Source organism: Musca domestica, unplaced genomic scaffold (genome assembly GCF_030504385.1).
Source record: "Musca domestica strain aabys unplaced genomic scaffold, Musca_domestica.polishedcontigs.V.1.1 17, whole genome shotgun sequence".
Lineage (NCBI taxonomy): Eukaryota > Metazoa > Arthropoda > Insecta > Diptera > Muscidae > Musca > Musca domestica.
Window position 1 is genome coordinate 10,634,551 of NW_026712230.1, and position 25,119 is coordinate 10,659,669.

The 25,119-nt window shown below is 35.1% G+C and overlaps 3 protein-coding genes across 3 annotated transcripts; 2 read left to right on the forward strand and 1 right to left on the reverse strand.

Annotated features, from left to right (window-relative positions):
• Positions 1 to 810: 810 nt before the first annotated feature.
• Positions 811 to 4,609, forward strand: LOC131801644 (spermine oxidase-like). Its single transcript, XM_059120512.1, has one exon. The coding sequence runs from the start codon at positions 923 to 925 to the stop codon at positions 2,435 to 2,437; it is 1,515 nt and encodes a 504-aa protein (XP_058976495.1). The 5' UTR covers positions 811 to 922; the 3' UTR covers positions 2,438 to 4,609.
• A 10,519-nt stretch (positions 4,610 to 15,128) lies between these two features.
• Positions 15,129 to 17,015, forward strand: LOC101893571 (spermine oxidase-like). Its single transcript, XM_020035021.2, has one exon. The coding sequence runs from the start codon at positions 15,228 to 15,230 to the stop codon at positions 16,995 to 16,997; it is 1,770 nt and encodes a 589-aa protein (XP_019890580.2). The 5' UTR covers positions 15,129 to 15,227; the 3' UTR covers positions 16,998 to 17,015.
• LOC101890078 (beta-ureidopropionase) lies at positions 17,007 to 25,048 on the reverse strand. The gene is made up of 4 exons (XM_005178333.3): positions 24,863 to 25,048; positions 18,901 to 19,163; positions 18,223 to 18,842; positions 17,007 to 17,291 (listed from the first exon to the last, which is right to left on the reverse strand). The coding sequence occupies exons 1-4, from the start codon at positions 24,964 to 24,966 to the stop codon at positions 17,121 to 17,123; spliced, it is 1,158 nt and encodes a 385-aa protein (XP_005178390.2). The 5' UTR covers positions 24,967 to 25,048; the 3' UTR covers positions 17,007 to 17,120.
• Positions 25,049 to 25,119: the final 71 nt, after the last annotated feature.

Below are 25,119 nucleotides of genomic sequence, written 5' to 3' on the forward strand. Positions count from 1 at the left end.
CCAATACCAAATTTAGAACCATTTAGTACATTCACAAATCTCAAACACAGATACCATCAGTAATCTAAATTTCAAATTTCAGAATAACATCTCTAACACTTCATCCAATACCATTAGCATTCAGCACTTTAAGTACAATTATAATATGCATTTTCGAAACCATCCCGTGTTCAAAAAAAAAAAAAAAAAAAAAAAATAATAATAATAATAATAATAATAATATTACAGCTTAATCCATTCACCATATGCCAAATTGTTGGAAATTTAGTACAATTTCGTACAGTTAGTACACTTAGTACACATTTCGAAAACCACTTTCATATATCAATCCTATTTTCCAATCTTTATTCTTATACCGAATTTCAAGTTTTAAGCTCTACCCGTTTAAATAATACCGTTTTAGAAGTTTAGTACTCTTTTAGAACTTTTCGTAACCTCAAAGTTAAAATTTCTGATAACCCTGTATGTACATCTATCCTGTACTATCTCATTCCGTTCGTCCAATACAAAATATTCAATTTTGAGTAAATTGTAATACTTTTGGCAACCTTAAAGTTCGAATTTCCAAAATCGCTTTGATACAACTATCTTCCAATTTTATGTATTACAGCTTCAACCGTTCTGGCCGATACTAAGTCAGTCAGTTATTTCACTACTCTATGTATATGTATATTATTGAATCTCCGACGAATATGTCTGAAAGAGATAACAAAGGCAACAATTCACTTTTTCACAACAGCAACAACAAAATTATCTCTCTTTCATTAAATGCTAATCCTCTCAATATGTTTTTTCTCTTTACAGATTTATCTTTCTTTCGTTTGATCTTATACTTACATCCTTTCTTCCAAGTTTATCCCCCCACAAAAAAAACCTCCTTAGTTTGTAACGCAACTACATTGAGACTGTCGCTGCTGTGGAAATGAATCAACCGAAAATAGTCATAATTGGATCGGGAGCTTCCGGCATTGCCTGCGCCACAAAACTATTGGATTATGGTTTCGAAAATGTGATAATTGTTGAGGCTGAGTCAAGGATAGGTGGTCGCATTCACACAATACCCTTTGCCGACAATGTCATCGACTTGGGTGCCCAGTGGTGTCATGGCGAGAAGGACAATATGGTCTACGAATTGGCCCACAAACATGACCTGCTCGAGTCCACCGGTGATGTCTATGAATCCTATCAGTGTGTCCGCTCAAATCGTGAAGTTGTACCTGAAGACGTCAGCCAGCGACTGAAAGATATTGTCAACGACAGTCTGGTGACACGACAAATGGAACTGCGCAACTGCAACGGATCGCTGGGCAGTTATTTGAACAATAAATTCTATGAGGCTTTGAGGCGTCCGGAAAATTCCGATATTGATATGGCGATAGCTAAGGAGTTTTTTGAAAACTATAAAAAATTTGAAAATTCCGTTGAGGCTTCCGACACCCTGGACGATGTGTCGGGTAAGGGCTATTTGGAATATTGGGAATGTGAAGGTGATATTCTGCTGAACTGGAAAGACAAGGGCTATGTCGAGTTCTTACGTTTGCTGATGAAATCGCGGGAGGTGAAAAAGGAGTGGGGAATATTGGAGAAGAGGATACTGCTCAACAAACAGGTGGCAACAATTGAATGGAATCGCAATGATTGTTGTGTTCAGATACGCTGCGTGGATGGTGATAGCTTTGTGGCAGATCACGTGATATTAACTGTGTCCTTGGGCGTGTTAAAGGAACAACAACTGAAGTTATTTGAACCGAAACTACCAGTAGAAAAACAACGGGCCATAGATGGCTTGGCTTTTGGCACGGTGAATAAAATTTTCATTGAATTTCCCCAGCAGTTTTGGCCCGACAAATGGACTGGTTTCACAATGCTGTGGCGTGATGAAGACATCCAGGAGATTCGAGGCACAAGCCGGGCATGGCTGGAGGATGTGTTCGGCTTCTATTGTGATCACAATCAACCTAGGCTGTTGAGTGGTTGGATCATCGGTGCCAATGGTCGGCACATGGAAACACTGCCAGAGGATGAAATCCTAGATGGTTGTATGTTTTTATTCAGGAAATTCCTGCAATGGGACATCCCTGAACCCAGCAATTTCCGGGTATCCAAATGGTATACCAACGAGAATTTCCGTGGTTCCTATTCATTTCGTTCCATGTACACCGAAGAGGTGGGTACCAGTGCCCGCGAATTGGCCCAACCTCTGAGTGTGGTCACGACCAAACCTGTTTTGAATGGTGAACCCACGGTAGAACCACTGTACAATCAATCACGTTGTGATAAACCCATAGTGCAATTTGCCGGTGAGGCAACCAGTGATCATTACTTTTCAACGGTGCACGGTGCCGTGGAAGCGGGGTGGCGTGAGGCCACACGTTTGGCCGATTTCTACGGCATGCTGAGGAAGAACTGCTCGGCTGCTGTCAAATCATCCTTATAACAATTTTAGGACTTTAAATGTCACTAAGTGATTTGGATGTTTTAGGTAATTGGTGGGGAGCTGCAGAAATAGTTCTTCGCCGAATACCTTTTAACATCCTTAGAGACATTTAAAGTCCTGAAATAAAACGAAAAAAAGTGAAATAAATCAATTTTTGGTTGTCACAAAAGAAAATAAGCTGAGAGAAGGAAACAAAAATTTCGGTTACCTTTGAGAGAAAAAGAAAGAGAGAGAGAGAGAGAAAAACGTTAACCTATGTTTTGAGTTTCAAAGAAAGCACAACATTTTACTTCCATTATATTCCATAGAGACGCGCGGTGGTTTCAAGGGACAATACAGTAAGAAGAAGAAGAAAGTGTTGTATGTCTCTGCAAGATGACAATGTTGACAGGGTTTTTTAATACCAGGACTGGAGAAGGGTGTTAGTGAAGATTTTTTTGAATATTTTATTCTAAAAAAAATGTATGTAGAAAATCTCTAAAAGTCTGAAACTCGTATGAGGTCTCATTTCTATCCACGGAAACCACTTACACCGCCAGATAATCTTAAATTGATAGGGAGACAACTAAAGAGAATAATCCGTAAGGTCCACAGTTTAAGTCTTAAGATGCAGATATATAGAAAAATAGTTTTAATGGCTTAAGTCGTCGGCTGACTTCTTTGTAAAAGAACAAAAGACTTGTAAGCTGACTTAGTTCAATTTCGACCCATCATTTATACGTGTTCACCTTACGCTCCTTTGTTTTTTTTTTTTGCGAAGAAGAGAGCCAGTGACTTATGCCGGAAAAATATTTCTATGTGTTGTCAACTTTATACCTGTTGAGGATCAATAGTAATTTTGGTTTTCTTTCTTTAGAGATTTTTAGAACACCTGCAGAAGTTTTTCTGTTCCTGAAATATCTTTTGTCAAGAGAATACCAAGATTTGACAAAAGTCCTTTCTAAATGTCTTCTGTATATGGAAGACCTGCTAACGGTCTCTTGTGGACAAAAACCTGCTAATATCTACTTGAGGAGTTGACACAAAAACTTCAACAGGTCATCTATGGTCAGAAAAACTTCAGCTGGTCCTCTGATCCTTTTGCAGGTCTTCTATGAATAGATTACATTCAGTTGAATGCCTATGAATGGAAGACCATCATTTTCTGCTGAAGATCTTTTAGCCATGGAAGAACTACTGAAAAAATTTTACCCTCGAAATGCCAATTAAAGGTCTTCTGCAAAGAGAAACCCGAACTAAAGTCTCCTGTTCACAAAAGTCCTGGACGAAATCTACAGACTTATGGTCTTCTATTCACATAGGGCCTGCTGCAGGGCTTTGGTCTACAGAATACATGTTGAAGGTCGTCTGTTTACAGAAGTACCAAAGGAGCTCCTGAAGTTTTTCTGACCACAGAAGACATGCCGCAGGTATTGTGTACACATAGGACCTGCTTAATATTTTCCTTCGGTAGAAAGCCTGCTGAAAGTCTTCTGTCCACAAAAGACCTGCTGAGGTGCATAGAAGATCTGCCAAATGTCTAAGGTCTAAGGAATCCTGCTGAAGGTCTTTTGTCTGCAAGAATCTTACTACAGTTCTGCTATACTAAGAAGATCAGATTATGGTGTTCCGTTCAAAGGTCTTGCGACCACAAAAGAACTGCTAGTGGCCCTCTGTCCACAAAAAAAAAAAAAACACTTATAAGTAGTCCTTGTGACAGACTGTCTACTGCATATAGTTGTCTGCCGAAATTCTTCAGTCCGTGAAAGTTCTGCTTCGTATTTTCTGTCCAAAGAAGCCATTCTAAAAATGTTCTATTCAGAAAATACCTACTGCTATTGCCTACCCAACATATGGAGACCTTCCAAAGCATTTATGAAAGTCATGTAAGACTGCTTCCATCTACAGATCTGTAAAAGGACTTCTATTCGTAGAAAACCTGTTGAGGAATACTTTTTAAAATCTTGTAGTTTTTTTATGTTAGAAGGTTTTCTATATATAATAGGCCTGACGAAGTCCTTTTACAAATAGGATCGAATTTCTGCAAAAATATATAAAAAGGCAGATCCTTGGATGTAAGACCTAAATAAAGAGGTCTGCTTTTGTGTCCCATTGGAAGATCTTTCAGATTGCTTTTTTAAGCCCACAAATCGAGGTTTTCTTTGGATGGAAAATAACTTCTCTTCAATGACCTTTTCCTTAGATAGAATAGAATAGAATACACTTAATATTTGTTCCAAAACATGTGTTTGCATAAAATGTCCACTCACCAAAAATAGATAATTTTCATCAATATGAGGACTTGAAACCACAGCCTTTACCCCTCATTATCCTCTTATCCCCCTTTTCTTTAGCTTTGTAGCCGTTAATTTTTTTGTTTCAAAATTCATTTTGTTCATTTGAAAATCCGCACATTTTGATTTATTATTATTTTTTTTTTCGTTTTATTTCTGGCCATGATTGTATATTATTTTGTTTTTTGTTGTTGTTAATTTATATGGCACATGGTAGAATTAAGAAGGTAGTCTTGTGGTATCATTTATTTGGTTTTTTTATAAAACTTTAGGTTTGAAAACATTTAAAGACAGTTAAATTTGAAAAGGTTAATTACATAAAAAGCAAAGCTGAATATGCTTATTTAAAATGAGGTAACCTTCTTAATTCTACTATGATATACCATATATCAATTGGAAACCACAAAACTTTTTTTAAAGCTAAGTATTAAAGATACACCTTGAGATTCATTTTATAAGAGATATCGAAGGCGGTTATGGCAGATAAGGATAATTTAATGGAAATTATCGTAAAATATAAATTAAAATTTGACTTAGCTTTCTTTTTTCTACTTCGAGTTATAAACGATCTGTCAAATGTAAAAATGTTACTACCATAACCATAATTGATAATAACCATAACATATTTGTTTTACGATATCGAAAAAATCTATTAGATTCTTGCAGGTTTGGAGCAGAGCAAAGATAATATTTAAGTTATAGTACATTTACACGTTACCGGCTTAACTATACCCAGTGGATTTAAATAGCCAAATGCATTGCATACACGTCAACTAAATTCTCATAAAGGAGGTACACACGGCAAAAGGCTGTAACTGTTTGCAAGGTTAAACTCCACTATAAAGGGTTTACTTGGCGTATACAGGGTGAGATAAAAAATGTAACAATATCAAATGCCATAATTTTAAAATTTTTTAAATTTAATTGAATGAAAGCAAAAAATTTCAGAAATAGCATCGAATTTTAGAATAAGTTTAGATTTGTTCGAATTGGTCACCTTTGGCACGAATTATGGCCTTTAAACGGCCAATGAAACCGTCACACGTTGCCCGAATATTGCTCTGCGGTATTTTGGCTCATTCTCGGCGAAGCGCTTGCTTGAGGTGATCAACACTTTGGTATTTTTTAACCTTGCTTTCCAAAATACTCCAGACACAATAGCCCAACGGATTGGTATCCGGAAATTTTGGTGGCCAGTGTGAGCTGGTAATGAAGCGGGGAACCTCATTTTGTAACCATTCCTGAGTGGCGCGTGCTGAGTGCGATGGTGCGGAGTCCTGTTGGAATGTCCAAGGTCTGCGTACAAAATGCTTGCTTAATACTCCCTCCAGAATATTTTTGCGATAATATTCGGCATTTATTCTGATGCCACTGTCAATTAATACAAGCGGAGAGCAACCATCGGCTGTTATGGCGGCCCACACCATCACCATGGCCGCGCTTGAGCTCTTGTGGTCAACCGAAGATGCATATTTTTAGCTAACCTCTTTGGCAAGTAAACACGAAAATTTTGTTTATTTACAAACTGCGGGACAACGAATATTTTCTCATCGGAGAACACCAAATTTGACAATTCACCACTTTCGGCCCAGCGAAGCAACTCTTTAGCTCTTTTGAGTCTATTTTCTTTCTATTGCGGTGCAAGTTCTTGCACTTTTTGGAATTTCAATAGCTTTATCCCGAGCTCATTTTTTAAATATTTGCCGAATAGAATATTGCGATATGTTCAGCTCACGAGCCATTTTTCGGCCACTGCGACGCGGGTTTCGATCAAGTCGTTCCTTTACTTTTCGAATCATTTCAGCTGATGTTGCTGTTTTTCATCCACTTCCTTGACATCGGGCTACGCTAGTAGTATCACGCTAACGAACGATGGTACGAGACACAAAATATTTATTCACATTTAAATGCTGGAGTGCTCTAACGATAGCCACTTATGGTTTTGCAGCCAAATATAAAGAAATCATACTATAACGCTTGAATTCCATCACGAATAACTTTTTTTTCTGAAAAATTCTCAACAAAATGCTTTTGTACGCTTGTAAACAATATAATGAGCTATCACTGGAATAATTTTAACAGCTGTCGGACGAGTGGCTTAGAAATGACAGGAGTCTGAAGATGGTTGCAGTTTTTTCATCTCACCCTGTATGTAATTGAATTGGCAAATTTAAATCTTCTGAGTTTACTAAACGTATTGATACTGTACAGTACTTACTGTAAACGTACTGTTAGACTTGAATTGATTTTTTGGTACTGCTCCTTCTTTAATTGTTTTCCATAAAAATTTGTTTGTCTATAATTTTTAACCGCCTTTGTATGTCTTTTAACTACACCCGCTCCTTGTACAGCTTTTTTTTGTAATAATTGTAATCTTAGTTTATTTATTTTTTCTTTTTATTAAACAATATCCTGTAAACCATCTGCCTAATCACACCATAAAGACAATTGTATTGAAATACACAATAAAAAAAATTGAATTAAAATAATGGCAAATATTTGTAATAATTATAAAATAATATATATATTATAACAGATCAAATAAATCGTTGCTATGCAATTGTGAATTATATTTATATACAACAAACATAGAAAGAAACTACTTTTTCAAGATGTTACATACAAATTAAATATCACTGAAGATATTACACTTAATATACAGCATAATGTTCAAAAAAGAATTATTAAATACACAAAAAAAGTATGCATGGAACAACAAAATGGAAACATCAGCAACAATTTAGAAAAGCTAATATAAACTATTTGAGTATTTGTAGTAATCGGGTATTTTTATGAAAAAAATTTGTAACTCATATATCTGCCCAAATCCGAGCTTAAATATGTAGTTTTCAAAAAATTCGGTTTTATTTTTAGCTACACATATTTACATCACTAAATATTGTTGCAGAAATTACCGCTAAGATGTTAAGAGTGACACTGAAATATTTTCTCCAAATATGTATTTTATGTTGGTCTATATTACGCATGATGTTAGAGTAATATGTAAATTGTCCACAGTTATCTGTAGCATTTTAATGGCATACTTTTAGACGCTCTGCATTATTTTTAATCCAAAAACAAGTAAAAAAGCAGCTAAGTTTGGTCGGGCCGAACATTTAATACCCTAAACCATTTGTATGGAACTTGAAAATTTTCAAAAAACTTCCGAAAACTGACACTTGAAAACCAATGAAAACTGTTATATGGAGACTATACGAAGGCGTGGACTTGCACACAAAAATTTTTGTCATAGACTGTAGCACCCATTACGAACTTCAAATACGAAATATGAAATTATTCCGGTAAATAATGTCGCTAAAATCACGATAATACCGAATATCGGGAGACACCGTTATATAGGGGCTATACGAAGACGTGGACCTGCTTACGAAACTTTTTTTCCATAGGTTGTAGTAACCAGTAAGATCTCCCAATACGAAATTTGAAATGATTCCGGCAAATACTGTCGCTAAAATAATGAAAATACCGAATATCGGTTACGAACTTAACCTGCCTATCGGTAAACTATGCATGTATGCACAATTTTAGCCTTCTATCTCAATTCGTTCGAAAGATAGCGTGATTACAACAGACAGACATATAGATATCGCTAGATCGTCTTAGAATTTTACGCTGATCCAGAATATATATACTTTGTAGGGTCTGTTAGGAATATTTGGGGGAGTTACAAACGGAATGACAAAGTTAATATACCCTCCATAGAATGGTGGAAGGCATGGTACAAAGAAGAGTAGGTAGGTTAACTTCGAAAAAATTGCAAGTATAGAGGTCTACCTGTTTGGCTTGTAATGTCAGAATTAGTATCAAAACAATAAAAATTCAAACAAGTTGTTGCATTTATTTTGAATAAATAATTGAGAACCGCGAAAACTGAATGAAAGGTCAAAATTTATTTTCAAAATCATATTATATTATTATTCTCTAAAGGTTTATTTCGCTACAAAAACTGAAGATTGTTTCGATGCATACATTGAAATCAACATTTTGAAAACACTCGAATTTGAATATTTTCTGAACATTTTTTTGTCTTTGAAAAGGAAACACATACATAAACAAATATAGTTGACATATTTAACCAAGAAAATAAAAAAAATTAAAATCATATGGTATCATAGCCCTACCTTGATGGGTGGAAGATATAATAAATGCTTTATAGTTAGGATCATGGTACAATAGAAAGGTAAGGTAGAGCTCCCAGCTGATAATAATATTTTCTTTTCAAGTGTCCGATTCTGCCAATTTTGTGTATGTATTTGTTGTCTTGAAAAATAAAAACAAAACATTTTCAAAATCAATGATAGGAAATAACTTAAATTGAAGGGCGCGCATTAAAAATATTAACAAGATTTGCCATGGAATAGGAAGAATGAACAGTTAGGATCATATTTTTGAGAGAACATCCAGGCATTCCATTCATCTTTCGCGCTATTTGACTCATTTTGGAAACGAACAAAATAATGTCACTGGAATAATTTTAACAGCTGTTGGACGAGTGGCTTGGAAATGACAGCAGTCTGAAGTTGGTTGCAGTTTTTCATCCCACCCTATATATATAACAAGTAAGCTAAGGTCATAGCAGTGCGGGGCCGACCATGTGATACCATACACTACAATATGTTGGAAGTCCCATTATGACAAATCCATTTTGGAAAGTTTCGTTTTGAAATGCCATATAGCTGTGCCCAGATGTTACTTTTATCTTTTTTTTACCGTGGGCATTTTCCCGATATTTACGCACACGAAAGTTGTGGTCCTTTTTACAGCTAAATATAATCCAATGGTAATACCAAATGCTGGACTTCTTCCCTGTCCTTAACACTCTTCTCACTCTCAATCATGAACATTTTAATTTTTTTGGTCCATTTGAACACCTAAATTTACATCTTCAAAAACAATAGGCTTTAATTCTGACCCTAACCCTACCGCCAGTCCATATTCCCACGTGCAAAAAGAATAGGAGATATATAACCGAAGAATACGTGATAATTACCTCATTCAGATCCATTTTTCTTATCACAAAACTCACTTCACCCTACAATAACTCCGTAGATTTGTTCATTGTAAACAAAAATTTCGCTACCATGCTAAAGTTTTCCATAAATCTAAAATAATGTCATATAAACTTAAAAATGAGACGTTTTCCATTGCAACTTCCCATCAACATTAACAAATAAATAAAAAATAGATTGGTTTAACAATCATACACAATATTTGATATATATGCAATAATAAATAACAACAACACAAGTTTCTTTGTCTTAGCGATTTGAAACGATTTATAAAAAGTTTAAGAAAAAAATTTATATATATAAATACATTTGCTATTTACTAATTACTCTTGTAAATAAATAATCAAAACGACAGATTAAAGAAATGCACAAATATTTTCAAATAAATAAAGATTAAAAAAATAAAACAATGTTAATATATTTATATGTTCAGAGAGAATATTTGAGCATTGTTGGTCCCAAGGTTTGTATCTTTTAGTAGGTTTACAGTACGTTTTCATATAAAAGGGTTAACCCATTGGATTTGCATTAAATTGTTATATCCATTGCTTATACTTAACCCTACAAAATGTTCTAATATAAACGTGGCATTACTGTCAACGGGATTTAGTAAGCCCAGTGGAATTAAATTGTAATTTCCATTGTATATACATCAAATAGATTCTCATACCAGCAGTAAGTGTAATGGTGCTTTGTCGTCGGCTGAGATGAGCTCAGCTGTAGCCAGAGTCTCCACACGAACTCACTAAACCACATAAAAGGAGAATAGCTGGGGGATCAGGTTTCTTATTGATTAAAATAGTAAATTACAATCTATTCGTGTTTAAATGCGATAAAATATGGTTTGTTCAAGAACTGCAAAAGTTTTTATTACGATAAACGATTTTCCCTTCTTGCAGGTTCTATCCGGTTATTACATCTTTCCGATAAATAAAAAAAAAAATGTGTTGTCGACATTAAAAGTTTTTTTTTTTTTTGTAAATCTGTGCCGGTTATAACACCTTTCTGATATATAAACAAGTTAAAAAGCAGTAAGTTTGGCCAGGTCGGACTTGGAATAACCTCCACCATTTGGAATAAATTTAAAAATTTTCAAAAAATAAAATTCGTTTAAAAATTCTGTAAAAATTTAAAAAATACGGAAGATAGCCGTTATATTGGGGTCTATACGACGTGGACCTACATAGGCATTGTTTGGTATAAGCCATATTTAAATTCGAAACTTGAAATAAACTGTGTATAATGTAGCTAAAATCATCAAAATACCGAATATAGGGAGGTACTGATACATGGGGCCTATGCGAAGACCTGTATCTGCATAGGCAATTTTCTGTCACAGACTGTAGTTCCCATTACGAACTCTAAATACGTAATTTGAAACTACTCCGGTGAATAATGACGCTAAAATCATCAAAATACCGAACATTGGGAGGTACCGTTATATGAGGGCTAAATGAAGACGTGGATCTGCACAGATAATTTTCTATCTTTGAAACAATTCCGGTGAATAATGTCGCCACAATCAACAAAATACTGAATATCGGGAGGTATAACTTTATGGGGGCTATACGAAGACATGGACCTGTACAGACAATTTTCTGCCTTGGACTGTAGTAGTATTAATTTCGAACTTCAAATACCAAATTTGAAACAATTCCGGTGAATAATTTCGCTGAAATCATCAAAAAACCGAAATTCGGAGGTACCGTTATATGGGGGCTATATGAAAACGTGGACCTACATTGCTCATTTACGAACTTGCCTTCAATCTCAATTCGTTCGAAAGATAGCGTGATTACAATAGATAGACAGACAAACGGACATCGCTAAATCGACTTAGAATTTTACGCTGATCAAGAATATATATACTTTTTTGGGTCTGACATGAGTATTTCGAGAAGTTACAAACGGAATGACAAAGTTAATACACCCTCCATAGTATGGTGGAGGGTATAAAAATGGATAATGGAAATCGTTTATTTTAAAATGGAGGACTGAATTATAGATTTATTTCACGAAATTAATTAGAAATTCGTTTTGTTTATTATTTCTAAACTAAAACAAGTAAAAAAAACATTAAGTTCGGCCGGGCCAAACATTTAATAGGGTAAAGGAAATATTAGAAGAAATGTGGCAAAAACCATTAAAATGCCGAATATCGGGAGGTACCGTTATATGGGGGCTATACCAAATCGTGGACCTACACATGCAAGGTTCCGCCAACGGAGCTAGAACCCATTATGACCTACAATTATCAATTTTTAGACAAATCAGTGAAAAAATGTGGCAAAAACCATCAAAATAACGAATATCGGGAGGTACCGTTATATGGGGGCTATACCAAATCATGGACCCACACATGCAATGTTTCGCCACCGGAGCTGGAACACATTACGACCAACAAATACCAATTTTTAGACAAATCCGTTAAAAAAATGTGGCAAAAATAATCAAAATATCGAATATCGGGAGGTACCATTATGACCTAAAAATAACAATTTTCAGACAAATCCGTGAAAAATGTGGCATAAATCATCAAAATACCGAATATCGGGAGGTACCGTTATATGGGGACTATACCAGAACGTGGACCGATATATCTCATTTTCAATACCAACCATCCTAGACATAATACAAATTGCTCTGCTAAATTTTGGCGCTCTACGTCAAAAAATGTGGGCAGTATCGTGATTTCAACAGACAGGCGGACAGACTGACGGACATCGTTAAATCGACTTAGAATATATGTACTTTATGGGGTCTACGACGAATATTTAAGGATGTAACAAACGGAATGACAAAGTTAATATACCCTCCTTTCCAAGGTGGAGGGTATAATGAAGATGCCGTTGTGAAAAAGCAGCGACTACCAGTTAGTTTTACAAAAAAAACTTGTCAAATCTCATGGTAAAATAAGGAGGTAGAACAGCTTCCCGTCAGAATAATTCAAAATTATACGCCAAAAGTTGTTCTCATTTATTTGATTCATTTTTGAAATGAGTAAAATGCCTGGATGTTCTCTCAAAAATCTTGTTAATATCATTAATACTTCCAATCATTAATTTTGAAAATATTTTGTTATTATACCCTCCACCTTGGAAAGGAGGGTATATTAACTTTGTCATTCCGTTTGTAACATCATTAAATATTCGTCTTAGACCCCATAAAGTATATATATTCATAATCAGCACAAAATTCTAAGTCGATTTAACGATGTCCGTCTGTCTGTCTGTCCGTCTGTCCGTCTGTCTGTCTGTCTGTCTGTCCGTCCGTCTGTTGAAATCACGATACAGCCCATTATTTGACGTAGAGCGCCAAAATTTAGCAGAGCTATTTACATTGTGTCTAGGATGGTTGGTATTGAAAATGAGATATATCGGTCCACGTTCTGGTATAGTCCCCATATAACGGTACCTCCCGATATTCGGTATTTTGATGATTTATGCCACATTTTTTCACGGATTTGTGTGAAAATTGGTATTTGTTGGTCATAATCGGTTCCAGCTTCGGTGGCGAAACATTGCATGCATGGGTCCATGATTTGATATAGCTCACATATAACAGTACCTCCCGATATTCGGTATTTTGATGGTTTTTGCCACATTTTTTCACTGATTTGTCTTAAAATTGGTATTTGTGGGTTATAATGGGTCCTAGTTCGTGTGGCGAAACATTGTAATTATAGGTCCACGTTTTGGTGTAGCCCCCATATAACGGTACCTCCCGATATTCGGCATTTTAATGGTTTTTGCCACATTTCTTCTAATGTTTCTTTTACCCTAAGGTGGAGGGTATTAAAAGTTTGGCCCGGCCAAACTTACTGTTTTTTTACTTGTTTTTTCAAAATAAATAAATACATACACAAAATTGACAGTAGTCGGAAACGCCATGGTAGAATATACAGGTAACAGCAAGAGTTGTTGTACAACAAACGTAACAACAACCACACATAAAATTTTCTTTTGTACGTAATACAAGTGTCAGAATTATATGTCCAAAAATGTAAAGAAAAAAATCATTTTTCAAAAAACTGTATTAAAATCAAAAATGTTTATTTTTAGAAGTTGGATTATTATATTAAAAATGCAGAAGAATAGTTCTTAAAATATTTATTTTTAATGCTTTCATATCATTCAACTGAATGTATAGTTCTTATCTGTAGGTCCAAATCTCTCAACGCTTCAGGCAATCGCATGAAAATCGTGGAAAAGGCAACAGCCCTAAGCCAGTCAAAAAAGCTTTTTATGTACTCTCACCTTAAGTTCAATTTAAGCATACATTGGAAAAAGTACCAATAAAAATTAAGAAAGAATATAATTATTTTTTTTTTACTTCCAATAACTTTTGAGGAAGTGGCTTCCGTGATTATTAGAAGTGACGCTGTGTGCGCTGTTTAATCACACTAAAACTATAGCGGGCGTCGTTCATTTCTTCCCAAGGATGAAATTCTCGCGAATCAACCACGATGATTTCTATGGCTTAGGTGTGTCTTTTAAGTGATTTCTGGGATATTTTTTGCTTTGCAGGGTATGGATTAAATTTTGCGAAATAATGTCAATATTTTATTCACGTTTTGTGGTTTTTCTCCAATACCCATACATACAAAACCAATTGTTGCATTTTTTCCTTATTCCTTTGAAGTGCAACTAAATTTTTGGATTTTGCGAAAATTTTTAGACTCCCAGAGAAAATACTGTCTAAAATCCTTTTTTTCTTTTGCAAAAATTTAAGTTAATTGCTCTATTCCACAACTTGCAAGAATCTAAAATTTTTGCAACTTTTTTCGACATCATAAAGGAAAAATTGGTCATCGCATTAAAAATTGCAGCTCTGGAGTAGAAAAATTATTGTGTTACCAACTACTGATAAAAGCGATTATATACAGGGTTGCCCAGGTTTTAACAATTGACTTCTTCTGTTGAATGTAAATTTCAGAGCGCTCGCGTGGCGTGTATTGGTTCATGGTAAAAATCTGCTTGGACTGACGCTTCAAACGCGGTATGTCATTAAGCGATGTGACATCTCTGTCAAAAGTTATGGCGTTGCCAGATGGGTCCGTCGAATATGGCCAACCCTGTATAAGTAGCTCGACATCATCAATGTCAATTTACAAAGGAACACGACTGCTTAGTCATATGCCACCCTATATGCCAAAGCAGTCAAAACTTCGCTTAATTTTGCTACTTTAACAGAGTCACTCTGGAGTTTTAATTTGACTTCAATTAAACAAGAAATTTGGTTCGGTTCACCCTAAAATTACGTTTAGATTTACGAAATCCACTCGATCTCAAATGTCAGTTGTATATACGTCAAATAGTATCCACTGGATTCATGAATACGATTTAAGAACGAATACTCTATGGAATTGACAATCAAGTGGATTTAGTAGCCTGAACGTGCTCCTTATAATAGCCGAATAAATTCACTGTAAGGTTTACACTACCGAAAATATTTTATATAACTCACAATTTAAATTGTTTTCTGGAAATGGTGTTGGAAGAAAATATTTTCATTAGAATACAAATTAAAGTTAAAATAAAAAAGACAAATTTCAGTCAACAAAAATGTAAAACATCCGCAAATCCAAACAAAATGTGTTTTTGTTCATTTTTTCATAAATATTTTCGCAAAAGTAAGCGTAAATCTAAAAGTAGAATATCACGCCTAATAGCCAATGACTCCGCATTCAGTATAGAAAGTTCATTGGTTGCGGCGAAAAGTAGTTTAATGCCCATTCGGATGACCTACGACGATCCACGAATAATTATTATAGGTGCCGGGGCGGCTGGCTTGTCATGTGCCACCAAACTAATGGAATTTGGATTTGAGAACATTTCAATACTCGAAGCAGAAAATCGTATTGGTGGTCGAATTCATACCCAGCAATTTGGGGACAATGTCATTGATTTTGGCGCCCAATGGGTGCATGGGCAGGAGGGTAACGTTGTCTATGAAATGGTGCAGCAGAATGATTGTCTCGAGACGACCGGCGAAATTTATTATACCTTCGAGTGCATTCGCTCCAATGGTGAAGTACTAACTAAAGAGACAACGAATCGCCTCAAGGAGATGCTGAGAAACATTTTGGAAAACCATGCAGAGGATATGTTTAGTTTCAAGGGTTCATTTGGAGATTTTCTGAGTGAACGTTTTCAAGAGGTTGTAGGCAGTTTAAGTGATTCGAAAATCAACGAAGAAGTGGCCTGGGAATTTTTGGAGAATTTCAAAAAAATTGAGAGTTCAGAAACAGCTTCCGGCATGGATGAGGTATCAGCCAAGGGTATCCATGATTATTGGCAATGTCCGGGAGATTATCTGCTGAATTGGAAGGATAAGGGCTATGTGCGTTTCTTACACATGCTAATGGGTTCCAATGAGGAGTATCACTTTGGCCAATTAGAGGAACGGCTTAAATTCAACTGCCCTGTGGATCAAATCCAATGGAATCTGGACAATGGTAAGGCAATTGTTCGTTGTGCAAATGGCTTATATGAATATGAGGCCGACCATGTGGTCATAACTGTGTCCTTGGGCGTTCTTAAGGAAAAACTGGAGTCGATGTTTCATCCGCCTTTGCCGCTGCAAAAGAAGTTAGCCATTGTGGGTCTGGGTTATGGAAGTGTGGGTAAAATTTTCCTTGAATTTCCCAACCGATTTTGGCCAGAAAATTGGTATGGCTTTACAATGTTATGGTTAAAGAAAGACCTAGAAGATTTGCAGCGAACTCCATACGAATGGGTGGAAGAGATTTTTGGCTTCTATTGTGTTAACTATCAACCGCGGATCCTATTGGCCTGGATTGTGGGTTCCTATGTTTTGAAATTAGAAAACATGCCAGAGGATCAGGTAATTGCAGGTTGCATGTATTTGCTAAGACGTTTCCTGTGGCAATGGGAAATACCTGAACCCTTGAATATACAAGTTAGCCACTGGCAATCAAATCCAAATTTCCTGGGGGCCTATTCATTTCGTTCCATGTTGAGTGAACAGTTGAATGTTTCTGCCATGCAGTTGAGCCAACCTTTGATAATTCGAATGCCAGAAATCCCTAGCCATCAAAGTTGTTCTTCGAATTCGATTTTCAGTCACAGTTCAAAGAATAAACCAGCTGCCACCATGTGTTCCAAAAATTTTAAACCTATTCTTTTGTTTGCCGGTGAGGCTACAAGTATGCATCATTTTTCCACAGTACATGGAGCTGTGGAGTCTGGTTACCGGGAAGCCAATCGTTTAGTTAACTATTATAATAAGGAATAAAATTCAAAATTTATAGTAGATGTTTTCTTCTTCTTTTTTTTTGGATTTTATTTTATTTTGGAATTTTTTGTATTGTTTTTTTATTTTTTATATCAAATTACTTAATTATTTAATAATAACTATCTATTCACGAATAATTTGTGGCTTAAAATCTAGTTGGGAAGCCCGTTTAAATGACTCTGCATACATGTCAAGTCTTTGGGTCATACGGAATGTCCAGAAATCTTTGATTTGGCGGCACAAATTCAAATCAACTTCAGTTATTAGCAGGCCATCTTGATCACGTGACAGACTCTGAAAAAAAGACGAATGTGGAAACATTAATTAATATAACTGTACTTTCTGGGCGCATCCGTTTTTAAAGCTAAAGAATACTTTAAAAGAGTAATAGGTAGATGCTAAATGATACAGCTGACAAATGGTATTTCAAAGGACCTCTTTGTTAGATGTCAGAAACTTCCCACATGTTTGTACATTTTCAGCACATCGGCAACTCTAACAAGAGGAATCATTGAGATAATGAAACAATGAACCCCCATTTACACAAGGTTTTATTGTTTTAAGAAGTGAAGTGACTGCATACTGGAAAAGTGGATTACTTAGGAGAGAGCATGGTAGAATAATATAGGTAGATGCATCAACGCATCTATATGTCAAAATGCTTAAAATGTTTTATCAAAAATAAGTAATTTTTTATAAGTTTTCCTATACGACGCAATTCGGAGTTTGTTATAATACGCATTTTTGAACAGTTTTTACAAATTTCAATAATTTTTCAGTGGATTACTAAGGAGAGAGCAAGGTAGAATAATATAGGTAGATGCATCAACGCTTGGGAACATTAATATGTCAAAATGCTTAAAATGTTTTATCAAAAATAAGTAATTTTTTAAAAGTTTTCCTATACGACGCAATTCGGAGTTTGTTATAATACGCATTTTTGAACAGTTTTTACAAATTTCAATAATTTTTCATTCAACATTTTCAATTCCAAAATCGGTTTGACAGTTCATTGTCACAGCAGCTGTGTCGATGCGACTACCTGTATTCTTCTACCATGGGAGAGAGCGAAAACGACTGAAATCATTCCTTCTTCTCGCCCATATAATAAAATATTTTTCACAAAAGGTAGGTTAATTTCTCGAAATGGAGTTCTCTTATTTGTTGCACTTTAACGAACAGCTATCATATATAAATTTAAAAATAAAACTCCTTATAAACTTACCGGCGTTCTGGTACCATCTGGCGCCGCCACATAACTGGAACCATAAAAGGGACCGAATACTTTATGTGCCGGTTTGCCATCACCCGATGTATATTCATTGGGAAATTCTTCGTTGCCAACACGATTAATTGCTACAGAGAAATAACTATTCGCAATGGCAGCATTACGGGCTTCAATAGACCATAAAGGTTCACTCAGCGCACCCACTGTGGCCGATGGATTAAAAACAATTTCTGCACCATTCAAACCAAACATCATCCAATTTTGTGGATGATGTCGTCCATAGCAAATATTTATGGCAATTTTACCGAAATCTGTTTCAAATACCGGGTGTCCGGTGTTACCCTCCAAATAATAGGTGGCTTCATTGAAATCACCCACACGAGGAATGTGATTTTTACGATGTTTACCCATATAACGACCATGATTGGAAATAACAACGGCAGTGTTCCAAATTGTGTCACCATGCTCAACATCACGTTCCAATATGGATGAAATTATGACCATATTATATGCTTTGGCTAGTTCCTGTAACATTTTCGTGGTTGGGCCATTTTCAGCTTCTTCGGCAAAATCACACCAAGGGAATTTTTCGCGGGTACAGAAGGCAAATGGCATGGCTGGAAGAAAACAAAAATTATAATATTTTATTGTTATGTTTAATTTTTTAAAACTCACTCCATGCCTCCTGCATACAGACAACATTTACACCGGCTGCTGCAGCTGCCTTTATCATTGTCGTCACTTTCCTCCATATGGCCTCGCGTTGCTTTTCCAATGGTGCAGTTGTGGGCAGTACTATGGAGTTTTGAATGGCACCTATTTTTACAAGACGCGGTTTACGCATTTGTTCCTCCTTGGCGAGGATCCGATAACCTTTGATTTCAAAACCATTTTCGGCTGCAATATTTTTGGCCTCAGCTGGAAGTTCCAGAACATTGCTGAAATTAAAATTAGACTTTATTTTATTAAATAATTTGTTACCTTTAATCTATTTTAAGACTATATTTGATATATTTGCATTTAAAGTTATTCTTTATTGATTTGAGGACTAAGAGGTTCATAGTAACGGCAATTGTTTATGCGTATTTTTTCTAACAAATGATAAGATACAATTTTATATATACTTTGATATAAGGTAGATGGGAAAGAAAAAGAAAGCAATTTTTAAATTATAAATGAAGCACAGGTATTTTTCGGGTTTTTCGACCTTTTTATTTAAAACACAGATATTAAAAAAATCGTGATCGGTTATGTATGGCACACACGCCATTTTTTTAATATTTTAAATTACCGTTTTGCATGAATGCTGCCTCTTTTTATAAATGCAGCGTCCAATTTTATCTTTTAAGCTTGAGTCGAGTAAAATCGAAAAAAAATCGAAAGGTGTTATATCGCACGATATATGAGGGCAATTTGGTCTCTAAAACGCGAAATAAAACGATCGGGAAATGATGCAGCAATTAAATGGTTTCTCTGGCTGTATGACATGAGGCGCCGTCTTCTTGAAGTCACATGCCCTCCACATTCATTTCTTCAATTGTAGGCAAAAGAAGCTGGTTATAATTCCACGATACCGAACACCATTGACTGGTTGCGCTTGACCTGCCTCATTTTCATAAAAAAGGTCAAATTATTCATCCAGCCCAAAATCACATCACATAGTGACACGTTGAGGATGCATTTGCTTTTCGTGAATCTTTCGATGATTTTCCTCACCTCGAATGCGACAATTCTCTCTATTGACGGAGTCATCAAGATGGAAATGGACCTCGTCACTGAAGATAATTTTATTGATAAAATCAGCATTATTATTTTTTATGAACTCTATTGAAATTCGTGAAAATCGGTTCATACTTATATATCGCTTCCAGATATAACTTCAACCGATTTCAGGTTAATTGTACAACAAATGGCCAATATCAATCTAAATGACCTGAACCTGAAGTACATCAAATTGGGAGAAAATCGGTTCAGGCATATAGCTCCCATATATATGTTTCATCCGATTTGGGTTCTAAGTCCCTCACATGCGTAATTTGCACTCCACAAGAATGAAATTTGGCACCAGATTTCATAAATAGCCCAGAAATACCTCTGTTAGATTTTATCGAGATCGGATTAGATAAGGATATAGCTCCAATAAATATCTTTATCCGATATCAGGTTTATTAGGCAACAAATGGCTAATATCACCTCAAATGGACTGAATTTTGGTAATTTCGACTGAATTCGTCCTAGAAACAAGTATTTCAAATTTGGGGAAAATCGGTTCATATATAGCTCCCATAAATATGTTTTATCCGATTTTTTGGTACTTGATATCAGATAGAGCTTAGAAATAAGTGTTTAAAATTTTATCAAGATCGGTTCGGTGAATATAGCTCACGATTTCATTTTTTTTTTTGTTGTGCACCAAATGGCCAATACAGCCCAAATTTTGGCACTTTCAAAGGAATTCAGCCTAAAAGCACGTGCTTCGAATTTTTGATAAAAATTGGTTCAGATATAGCTATAGCTCCCATAAATATGTTTTATCCGATTTAGGGTTTTAAGTTCCTCACATGCGCAATATGAACCCAAAAACAACATTTTTTGGTACTTGATATCAGATAGAGCTTAGAAATAAGTGTTTAATTTTATCAAGATCGGTTCAGATTTGATGTTTTTTGTGCAGAAATGGCTAATACAGCCCAAATTTTGGCATTTCCAAAGGAATTCAGACTAAAAGCACGTGCTTCGAATTTTTGGTACAAATTGGTTCAGATATAGCTATAGTTCCCATATATATGTTTCATCCGATTTGGTGCTAAAGTCGCGCACATGCGTAATATGCACTCGACAACAATGATATTTGATACCGGGCATCAGATACTGCTCGAAAATACCTCTACCAAATTTTATCGAGATCGGTTCAGATTTTTATGTAGCTTCGATATACCTTCGATATATATATCATATAATATCAGACCAAATTTAATAGATTTTTTTCATATTCAAACGAATTTTACCATTTGGTGGAACTCGGTCCGCTATATCTATTGCTCCAAAAATATTTTTAATATAATCCTTATCGAAGTCATATCAGGCACTATCCAGCAATGCTATTTGGTTCATAGATGATATGATCTACATAACATTAATTCCCAATATAAACTTTTTTGTTTCGCGAGCTCTACTAACTACGCATAGTGGTGTAGGGTATCATATAGTCGGCCCGCCCGATTTTTGACCTTTCCTTGCTGGTTTACTTTATTAACTAGCAAACAATAACAATTGTTCAAATGTCAAACAATGACACTACGCCAAATCTGCACCAAAAAAATTAGGAGATAGCATTGTTCTACTCTCTGCAAGTGTGCCATGCTTGTTACCATCCATATCCTCAACATTAGTTTTTACATACTGATGGTAACTCTAATTAACCCTCTCAGTTGTTTCTGTTCTCTTACATCTAGTGTTATGTTTCAATTCCATTTCGTACACAAACAAAAGGAAAAGCAAACGGAATGAAACAACATGAACTATAACAAAGCTACCCGACAGCTTTGTATATAAACAAATGCCGCACAGTGAGATACATTCACACAAATATACAAACAATCCAACACTTGTGTGTAGATTTCATCTATTTCTAAATAAGTGGCCACTGGTTACCGATAGGGGAAGTGTGAAATGTGGACCAACCGATGGTTGGCAGTAATCGAAAGCAAAAGAAAGAAAAAAGAAAAGATTTATTGGGTTGGGAAATTGCTCGAAAAACCGACAAGACATTGAATGCGCGTGCCACTCCAGCGATAGTGGGACGACGGAAGGTCAAGCATGGGAGAAACGTTTTCTTATAAATTGTTATTGTAATAAAATTCGAAAATATTAAAAAGAAGAAATTGTAAAGATATACAAAAGTAATCGATAGGTTTTAGAACAACAACGCTTTATAAAAAAAGGAAAACAGAACAGAAAGATAATGAAATACTGGCACAGTGTGGGATATTTGCAAAAGTTTATGATTATAATTTATATATGTTTGTTAATTTTATATGTACATACATATGTATGTATGAATTTTATATTAGGGGCGATTCTAGAAAATATTGTCATAACATTTGTGACGATGATGATGCGTAGTTTTTTGCGTATTAAAGAGTACGCTGAAGCGAAACACAGTTCTTTTATATTGGGAACAAGATAAGAACTTAGAATTGTCAGATTATAACTATCATAACTTAAAGTAGAATAAGATTAGCATGAGAATGGTTGTACCCATTTGAACCCACGAAATAAATTTATTTTGTGTTAAATTATTGTATTCACTGCTTTTTGACTTACAAAAAACATCTGACAGAGATAATGTACGATAACGCAATAACTTGCATTTTTTTTTTTGCCGAGCACACATAAAAACGGACGCAATCCTTTTGATTTATTTGCAAGAAAAAGCAAGGTATGCCTTTAACTTTATATAAATTGTAAACAATATTTTTGATAGTAATTTGCCTGTCCATCTTTCAGAGGTAACAAAAACAAACTCGTAAATGCTGATCACCTGTTGGAGAAGAGATTCTACTTGGGAAATAATATGGATTAGCTTCGAAGAGCCAGAAACTATTTCTAATGTATTTGCGAATATTGCTGCTGAATTGCTGTCAGGCATTCGCATAAGTTTTTATTTAAATCAACATTTTTATCAATATATTTTTTGATCCTTGTATATATTGTTTAGCATCATTTGTTGACCTGTGTTTGCAGTGAAAAGGAAAGCCAGATAGATACCATCACACACTCATCACTATGCGACGCGTTTCGCCTTTTACTACATTACTTAATATGGCCCATAATTTATACTTGTTTACAATATTCTTCTTTGTTCCGAAGAAGCCAGCAGTGACCTAAACCAGTAAAAACCTTTAATGTATTTGTCCCTTAACTGTTTTGTATTTTGGAGAACAATGTTGCGAAATGGGTTATTATTATATTTCTGGTTCATTTTACTTTTAATTTATGGCATAGACGCAGCGGTTGGAACAATGAACTGTCAAACTAATTTTGAAATTGAAATTTTTGAATGAAAAATTATTCAAATTTGTAAAAATTTTATAAAAACGCATATTATAATAACCTCCGATCCTCCGAACCTTCATCTACCTGCATTCTTCTACCATGATTTTATTTGTCTGGACAAGTCTAACCATTGCCATCAATGTTGACTTAGTTCATTGGTTGGCTTGAAATACATTGGTACTACGATACACTCCAAAGTCGCCTAGACGTTGTTTACATTCGTCGCCGTTATTTTGGGGTCACTACGAAGACTTGAACTTGCATAGGCAACTTTTGTCATAGACCATTACATTATTCAAATTCGAAACTTGATAAAAACCACGGTGAATAATGTCCCTAAATTCATCAAAAATTCGAATATAGGGGGGTACAGTTGTATGGGGCTATACGATATGGACCTATCTAGAAAATTCTCTTCCAGGGAGTAAAATACTTAATAAGAACTTCTTTTGTGGATTTTCAGACAATTCCATTGCAAAGTTTGGCTACAATCATCAAAATACCGAATATCAATGGTACCGTTATATGGGGGGCTACTTGATATTGCATACCATGCTAGGCCTAAAACTATTATTTCGATGCTGTATTTGCTCAAGATTATACATTCGAAGATTCATTATTTTCCTTGTAGACGGTCACCCATTCGAAAAAACACTTGTTTTTAACATGATTCGTTTCCATGTTAGATTTTTCGTTACATCATTTTTCGCTATTTATTTTTTTATTATTATATTTTTATTTATACGTAAAGAAACATAAGCCGAGCGCCACCCAAGATTAACCCAATAGATCTGTTAAACCCAGGGGTTCATCTTCAATAGCATCTAAGCACTTTAAGTTATAGCTTGGCTTCATAGTTCAAATTATGGGCCGAAAGTTAAATAGATTTCTCCAAATTACTTTCTTATTTTACATTGAAAGCCAATTCCCTTACTTATGTTAGAAAAAATGCTACCTTTTAAGAACGTATTAATTTGCAGGCTTGTTTGTAGTATATTTACATTAGATCTTTTGTTTGGTTAACCACCTTTTTCATGCAGATTCATTTGACATATACGAAATGGAAGTGTAAATCTAAATCCAGTGGCTGAACTAAATCCGGTAAATTGTAATTGTACTATTTTATACCTCTGAATCCCTTATGACAGAATTACGAAGCAAAGCTTGTGCAATCATATGTTTACACTTTTTTTTTTCAAAATTATACCTCTCACAACAACTCAATGCCAAAATATTCAAAAATCCATTGATTATATCCAAACAAGATATGGGATTCTGTTTTCTATGGAGATAAATTTGACAAGGTAAATTACAGAAAATGCACAGATAGTGTTATCTGAAATGAGGTTACCATGAATTAATTGTACCGTGATATCTTTTAAGAACACTCAGCTGATTATTAAGGTTTTCAAAGATAACAACCACCTGCACTTATTCTTGACATATTGCATCACCTAATCTACAAAGCACACCAATTTGGTTTTCTAGAAATTTGCATACACCATTTACACATGCACATTTGTTTATTTGAGTGTATATGTTTTTGTTTTCAATATGACCAAAATGAAACTGCACTCACTCATCTGATCTTCCATAAAGAATACGTTTCACTTCTTTAAGTTCATCGGCGGGTATGTGCTTTTCGAGACATTCTTCTAAACTTTTAAAATTTATACTAGACATTTTTTTTATTTGGCGAGTTATTTTATTTTAAAATTTCTCTACGAATACCGTCTTAACTGTTTGACAGCTAAACTACGAATGAATTTCTTGTGAGATTTGTCTTTAATTGTGACCTATTCCACAGCAAATAAAATGGACAAAAAACGCAATTAA